Genomic DNA, 7,882 nt, shown 5'->3' with positions numbered 1-7,882 from the left:
AAAAAAAAAAAAAAAAAAGTTAATTAGACGGGTGTGGTGGTGCGCGCCTGTAGTCCTAGCTAATTTCGAGGCTAAGGGGGAAGATCTCTTGAGCCCAGGTGTTAGAGGCGGCAGTGAGCTATGATCGGGCCACTGCACTCCTACTTGGGCAACAGATAGAGGCCTTGTCTTAAAAAAAAATTTTAAAAGGCCGGGCATGGTGGCTCACGCCTGTAATCCCAGCATTTGGGAGGCCGAGGCAGGTGGATCACCAGGTCAGGAGATCGAGACCATCCTGGTTAACACGGGGAAACCCCGTCTCTACTTAAAATACAAAAAATTAGCCGGGTGTGGTGGCGGGTGCCTGTAGTCCCAGCTACTTGGGAGGCTGAGGCAGGAGAATGGCGTGAACCCGGGAGGCGGAGCTTGCAGTGAGCCAAGATCGTGCCACAGCACTCCAGCCTGAGCGACGGTGCGAGACTCCGTCTCAAAAAAAAAAAAAAAAAAAAAAGACTTTAGAGAAAGTGAATTTCCATCCAGGAAGATTAAGGATCCCCTTCTGAGTACTTTAAAAAGGTTATCTATTTGTGCTGAGGGAAGAGGTAGAATATTAGGGAACCAATAAGATAACTTCTCTTTTGGAGAGATTTCCAAAGTCCTTCTATCCTCAGAAATTCTCATGTTCCTCCCCAGGGACAGAAAAATCCTCCTTACTGTCTAATCTCCATCTCTCCTATTGCAATGCTAGCCACTCCCTCTGCCCTCATGGAGCCCAGCCTTTCCCCTGGCCTCAGACAAAATCTCTTTAGAGCCCTGTAGTTTGGAGTGTTGAGAGAGATTCCATTTCAACCTTTTCACCATCCGTTCTCTGCCCCTCACCCTATTCTCTTCTTCTTGGGGATGTCAATTCCTGTTCTGAGCCCGCCCCCCACCCAGGCCCTTTTCCGGTGGTATGTGCCAGCCTGTCCTGCATCCCACATCCCCAGCTGTTGACATTTCATTGCCATTACCCACAGAATAAAGAAAGGGGCCCTGTTATTCAACAATAGGGGAAAAGACAGAGACAATGGGAAATTGTGCTTCCGATGGGGTGGGGACTGAGAAGGAAAGGACAGACAGACAGACAGACGGGGGTTGTACAGAAGAGGTCCGGTTTCCTGAAGCAGCTGGAAGTCCTGGATGGTTCCCACCTGAAAGTCTGTTTGCAAAGGCAATGCGCACTCAGGCACCAGAGGGCAGAGGTGAGTACTCTGTTGTGGGGAGAGGGGAGATGGGGATGCTGCTTAGATGAGGCGCATATGGAGAGGGAGGCAGCTCGAGCTTGGCAGTTATGGATCTTTGAGCCACATTTAGAGTTCATCCCCATCCCCATCAGTCCAACACCTTCATATCCACCGATCAATCTACACCTCTCTGGTTCAAAGGCATCGAGAAAAAATGAGGCACCTTACTTTCTGCACTCTTCCAGGTCATCATTCCTGGGTTGCTCCCTTTATTCCACTCCCCTTCATGGGTTCCCAGCCCTCATCCCAACCCCAGCATCTTCCCCTGGTCCCGGAATAGTGATTTCCACAGATATAGTCACAGGGATGGACACAGGTCTCTTAACATGGCTTAGTGGACTGATGGGGGTGGGGGTCGTTCTTGGCACCTTGGCTTCTTCTTTGAGCACAGGACAGAAGCTTTTCCTCAAAGGTGCAAAAGGAGCAACTGTGTTGAACAGGGGCTCAAGTTCCAGGGTTTTAAGGTGCTTGGAACTCCCAGGAGCCTGGCAAAACCTTCATCCAGAACCTCTTCCTCAAGCAAGACAAAAAGCTGCTAAGCACTGCTCCCTCCGTCTCTGTGAAGAGACCAGCTTCTAACAGGTAGGCAATGGAGCTGCTGACTACTCTGATTTTCTGTAAGAGGTATGAAGAGCATGTGTGTGCACTGTTTTGAAATGCAGAAATATAGATTAGTGATTAAGTGCTTGAGCCTCACTGTCAGATCTGGATTCAAATCCCAGCAAACCCTTCCTCTTACTAGCTGTGTGACCTCATTTCCTAAAATAGGTGCACCTTGGTTTCAGCATGTGTACAATAGGATTTATAATTGTTTCTGCCTCAGGATTGCTGGGAGGAGTAAACATAAAAATATACCTGTAAAGTGCTTAGAGCAGTGTCAGGCACATTCAATTTTAAACGTGTTCATTTGAGCTATCATTATTGTTGGTCTCAGTCAATCTCAGTCCTCACGATCATTCTTACTTACCAAGTTCTCCTATAAAGAAGTGGTTCTCTTGCTCATGTTCGCATCCCAGATACTTTCACCTTTAACCACTGAGAAGTTTTCTATGCCTAACCTCCGTTTCTCCTTCTGCAAACTGGTCTTTGGTCCTCATTTGCAGGAAGATGGAGCTCCATTCTTTAGATTTCTGGCAACTTCTCAGGGTGCTTCCTCCATCTCCCCATCCCCCATCCCATCTTCCCATGAATCCTTAATGTAAGTTCATTAAACCATACGCACTTATTTAGCACCTACTATGTACCAGAAACTATGCTGGGAACTGGAGATAACAGCTAACACATAGACAGCACTTATTACATTCCAGACACTATTTCAAGCATTTTGCATATATCAATTTATTTACTCCTCACAACTACTCAGTGAGGTAGGTGTGCTATTATTCCCCACATCTCACTGATGAGGACACTGAGGCAGAGAGAGGTTAAGTAACTTGTGCATGATAATTAACTTATGCATAATAATGCAATTAGGAAATAGAGGAGCCAGATTTGGAAAATGAATGCAGTGAAGTCAAGAAGTCTTCATTTTTTTTTTTTTTTTTTGAGACAAGATCTTGCTCTATCCCCTAGGCTGGAGTGCAGTGGCACAGTCTTGGCTCACTGCAGCCTCCACCTCCTGGTTTCAAGCGATTCTCCTGCCTCAGCCTCCCGAGTAGCTGGAATTACAGGAGCATGCCACCACGCCCAGCTGAATTTCGTATTTTTAGTAGAGACAGGGTTTCACCATGATGGCCAGGCTGGTCTTGAACTCCTAACCTCAAGTAATCCACCCGCCTCAGCCTTCCAAAGTGTTGGGATTACAGGTGACCCACTGTGCCTGGCCCAGTCCAATTTTTTTTTTTTTAAGGTCAAAGGGATAAGAATGATACAATAGGTGCTGGAGGCGATGGCTCACACCTGTAATCTCAGCATTTTGGGAGGCCAAGGAGCGTGGATCACCTGAGGTCCGGAGTTCTCAAGACCAGCCTGGCCAACATGGTGAAACCCTGTTTCTACTACAAATACAAAAATTAGCCTGGAGTGGTGGTGGGTGCCTGTGGTCCCAGCTACGCAGGAGAATCGCTTGAACCCGGGAGGTGGAGGTTGCAGTGAGCCGAGATGGTGCCATTGCACTCCAGCCTGGGCAACAAGAGTGAAACTCCCTCTCAGAAAAAAGAAAAAAAAAAAGAATGTTACAATAAAGGAGGAGCTGGGTGCAGTGGCTCAAACTTGGGAGGCTGAAGTGGGAGCATTGCTTGAGCCCAGGAATTGGGCAACCTAGTAAGACCCTGTATCTCATTAAAAAACTTTTTTACCGGGAGGCGGAGCTTGCAGTGATCCGAGATCGTGCCACTGTGCTCCAGCCTGGGCAACAGAGCGAGACTCCATCTAGAAAAAAAAAAAAAAAACAAATTTAAAGGGGGGAATAACTACAGTACTGAAATAGATAATTGCATTTGAAGTAGTTTTTAAAAATAACTTTATAATTTTATATTTTTTAACTTTATAATTTCTGGAAAACCTCCCTGATACAGTCTATATATGGATACATATTATGTTCAAATTCACACTGTTAAGTTTAGGTGCTAATAAAAGTACTTGTAAGACAAAAAAAGTCCTGGCTGGGTGTGGTGGCTCATGCTTGTAATCCCAGCATTCTGGGAGGCCAAGACAGATTACTTGAGCCCAGGAGTTCAAGAACAGCCTGGGCAACATTTTGAAACTCCATCTCTGCAAAAAATAGAAAAGAAAAAAAATTAGTGGGGTTTCATGGTGTGCGCCTGTAGTCCCAGCTACTCAGGAGGCTGAGATGGGAGGATGGCTTGAGCCTGGGAGGGCGAGGCTGCAGTAAGCCATGATCATACCACTGCACTCCAGTCTGGGTGAGAGAGTAAAACCCTGTCTCAAAAAAAAAAGGTCCCCAGTCCAGCAAATCACAGTGCACTACAGTGTGGCAAACTAGGGGTGAGTAAAGGTTTCCCAAAGGAGGTGAGGCCTGTGCAACCAATGCAGGCACAAAGGAAAGGAAATGAGTGCAAACTTGGACTGTGTGGGAAACTGCCAGAAATCCAGCATGTCAGGGGAACAGTGCAGAGGCCAAAGTGGTTAAGAGGCGAGGTGGGGGCCATGCTGGAGGAGCAGGGAGCAACTGGATTATAGACAGCCTTGGAAGCTGTGGTTATGAGATTGGATTTTATCTCAGGGCAACTGGGAGTCACTTTCAAGCAGGAGAGTGACAAGGCCAGGCACGGTGGCTCACGCCTGCTGTAATCCCAGCACCAGCCTTGTCAACACAGCATGACCTTGTCTCTACTAAAAACTTAAAAAGAAAAAATTAGCTGGATGTGGTGGCACATGTCTGTAGTTCCAGCTACTCAGGAGGCTGAAATGGGAGGATCACCTGGGGCTGGAAGTTAAGGGCTGCAGTGAGCCATGATCATGCCACGGCACTCCAGCCTGGACCATGGAGCGAGACTCTGTCTCAAAAAATAAATAAATAAATAAATAAATAAAATAAAAAAGCAAGAGAGTGATAAGATCATTTTGACTCTGGCTTCAAGATGGAGAATGGGTGTTGGGAGAGGATAGAGACGAGCTGGCAGTCCAGATGGCAAGCTTGGGAAGTAGCACTTGTGATGAGGGGGACAGGTAGAGAAGATGCTAAATTAGTACCTGCAGGCTGAGAGGATGTGACAGAGGAAGAGAGGGAGAGGAAGGGGATTGCTACTGCCTTCTTCCCCTCATCACCTTCCTTTTGTCACCAACCCCTTTTCTCTGCCCCAGTGGCTTCCAGCTGGACAGTCCCTTCTAGGATCTCTGATGGGAGTTCACCCACAACCCTGCTCTTCCCCACCCTTTTGCCCCAGTCCTAAGAACTGCCCACTCTTTGTGCCCTGCAGACAGTGCTGGGCTGACCCCCCATCATGCCAGGCTGGCTCACCCTCCCCACACTCTGCCGCTTCCTTCTTTGGGCCTTCACCATCTTCCACAAAGCCCAAGGAGACCCAGGTAAGACCCCAGCCCAGGCCAGAATCTGGGGGAGGCTTGGGGAGACTGCAAGGGTGGGGAAAGGGGAAAGGGCAGTTGTTGCAGGTACCCAGGGACTGAAAGTCATTGCTGAGAAGGCAATGGAGGAGAGGGTTGGGGGGCTCTGGAGAAAGCATTTGGGGAGCAGGGTCTGATGGGCACTTGGGGCAGTGAGGATTGGGGGTTCCTGCCACTGTGGCCCCCTCTGCCCAGCATCCCACCCGGGCCCCCACTACCTCCTGCCCCCCATCCACGAGGTCATTCACTCTCATCGTGGGGCCACGGCCACGCTGCCCTGCGTCCTGGGCACCACGCCTCCCAGCTACAAGGTGCGCTGGAGCAAGGTGGAGCCTGGGGAGCTCCAGGAAACGCTGATCCTCATCACCAACGGACTGCATGCCCGGGGGTATGGGCCCCTGGGAGGGCGCGCCAGGATGCGGAGGGGGCATCGACTAGACGCCTCCCTGGTCATCGCGGGCGTGCGCCTGGAGGACGAGGGCCGGTACCGCTGCGAGCTCATCAACGGCATCGAGGACGAGAGCGTGGCGCTGACCTTGAGCTTGGAGGGTGAGGCCCTTCCGCTCCCGCCCCATTCCTGTGTAGCAGGCGGGGCCGCCTCGCCTGGGTCTCCCAGGGCTCCTTCCCAGTATTTCCTCCGCACCCCTGGGGACCCCAGCTCCCTCTCCCAGGCCGCGCCGCCTTTCCTCCCCCTCCGCTCCCATCCGCTGGCCCTCCCCAGGATCCCCGCCACCCCCTAGGTGTGGTGTTTCCGTACCAACCCAGCCGGGGCCGGTACCAGTTCAATTACTACGAGGCGAAGCAGGCGTGCGAGGAGCAGGACGGACGCCTGGCCACCTACTCCCAGCTCTACCAGGGTGAGCGGCCGAACCCAGCACTTCCCAGGCCCCGCGGAGCTGTCTCAGGGGCCCGAGAGAGGGCGCCAGGCGAGCTCAGTCTGGCTCCTGCCTGTGACGCCTCTTATCCCCGACCTCCGCCGTCTCCCGCCAGCTTGGACCGAGGGTCTGGACTGGTGTAACGCGGGCTGGCTGCTCGAGGGCTCCGTGCGCTACCCTGTGCTCACCGCGCGCGCCCCGTGCGGCGGCCGAGGCCGGCCCGGGATCCGCAGCTACGGACCCCGCGACCGGATGCGCGACCGCTACGACGCCTTCTGCTTCACCTCCGCGCTGGCGGGTGAGGCGCGGGGCGAAGGCAGGGTCTTGGGGCGGGGTCTGAAAAATGTGGGGGACGAGGAGTGGACCTCAGCTTGAGATCAGGGCAGGGTCTCCGGGTCCCTCCAAGGCACCGCCCCTCCATCAGCCCGCCCGCCCGCCCAGGCTCCAGCTCACCTCTCCAAACTCTCCCTGCACTTCTGCCTCGATCCCCCAACTCCTCTTACCCAAGCTCGATACAGCACCTCTGCGGTCCCGCACCCCAACTCCGCCTCCTGGGTGTCAGCCGCCCGTCTCTGCCCACCCTGCTCTCGGTCGGTGACCCGCTGTGGTCCCCAGGCCAAGTGTTCTTCGTGCCCGGGCGGCTGACGCTGTCTGAAGCCCACGCGGCGTGCCGGCGACGCGGCGCCGTGGTGGCCAAGGTTGGGCACCTCTACGCCGCCTGGAAGTTTTCGGGGCTAGACCAGTGCGACGGCGGCTGGCTGGCTGACGGCAGTGTGCGCTTCCCAATCACCACGCCGAGGCCGCGCTGCGGGGGGCTCCCGGATCCCGGAGTGCGCAGTTTCGGCTTCCCCAGGCCCCAACAGGCAGCCTATGGGACCTACTGCTACGCCGAGAATTAGGCGCCCACCGTGTCCCCTCCAGCGCGCGCGAAGAAGCTTGGGAGTCGTGGCGGGGTTCTCTCGCCACCCCTTTCCGGAGAGCCTCCCCTCCCTCCAGACCCGGAGCGGCCTCTCCAGACCTGCCTTCCCAGCCGGGGGCTGCGGGCCTCGGACCCCGGCTGGCCCGGCGGCGGGGAGGGGAGGCGGGGGCGCCCCCGGCGGCGACATGCGGAGGTGACCCTCGGACCCGCTGCGGTTCGCGAACCCTAGCAGAGGACTCAGCCACCGCCGGGGGGAGGGAGAGGCGGCCGGGGGCATTAACTGACCTCTGAGTACAGCAATAAAATAACCTGGGGATCTTTTGTGTTGGGTGGAGCTGTAAGCGCTGCGAGGCGTGAAGGGGTGTGTGTGTGTGTGTGTGTGTGTGTGCACGCTCATGTCGGGGCTGATGACCCGGGATCCTGCGTGCCCACTGAGCACCTAAGACAGGGTAAGGGGCAGGGCTGTTGCTGTTAAGGGATGGGTCAGCGGAAGAGCGGGAGTGCGGCCGGAGGGCACCAATAGGCCAAGGGAGAGGGAGAAGTGGAGACGTAGTGGGCGCCTGGTCCAGGACCCACGCGGGAGAACCCAGCATGTTGTTGCGCCAGGCGCCACGCGGGGGCGCCGCACACTCACCTAAGATTAGTTCAAATCTGCCAGGGGCGCCCCATGCCACCAGGCCTACCCTATGTGCCCCAGATAACAAATATAAGACAACTTAAACATATTTCAAAATGTGCAGGCTGCAGACCTCCCTGAAGCGTTTGCGGGGACTACTGTTAAAGATAGGAAAGTCATATTG

General features: G+C 54.0%; 1 protein-coding gene across 4 annotated transcripts; it reads left to right on the top strand.

Annotated features, from left to right (window-relative positions):
* Window positions 1–280: 280 nt before the first annotated feature.
* HAPLN2 (hyaluronan and proteoglycan link protein 2) lies at window positions 281–7,403 on the top strand. 4 transcript variants are annotated; one of them, XM_031003798.3, is made up of 7 exons: window positions 281–1,220; window positions 1,744–1,844; window positions 5,144–5,252; window positions 5,484–5,837; window positions 6,029–6,145; window positions 6,279–6,461; window positions 6,779–7,403. In XM_031003798.3, the coding sequence occupies exons 3-7, from the start codon at window positions 5,168–5,170 to the stop codon at window positions 7,060–7,062; spliced, it is 1,023 nt and encodes a 340-aa protein (XP_030859658.1). In that variant the 5' UTR covers window positions 281–1,220; window positions 1,744–1,844; window positions 5,144–5,167; the 3' UTR covers window positions 7,063–7,403. The 4 variants fall into 4 exon arrangements, with proteins under 4 accessions (XP_030859658.1, XP_063550068.1, XP_030859655.1 ...); XM_063693998.1 differs by having other exon boundaries at window positions 1,703–1,844; XM_031003795.3 differs by having other exon boundaries at window positions 1,654–1,844.
* The last annotated feature ends 479 nt before the right edge of the window (window positions 7,404–7,882 follow it).

Source organism: Gorilla gorilla, chromosome 1, assembly GCF_029281585.2.
Source record: "Gorilla gorilla gorilla isolate KB3781 chromosome 1, NHGRI_mGorGor1-v2.1_pri, whole genome shotgun sequence".
Classification (NCBI taxonomy): domain Eukaryota; kingdom Metazoa; phylum Chordata; class Mammalia; order Primates; family Hominidae; genus Gorilla; species Gorilla gorilla.
The sequence above is the reverse complement of the archived record's forward strand: the minus strand, read 5'-3'. Positions and strand labels throughout refer to the sequence as shown.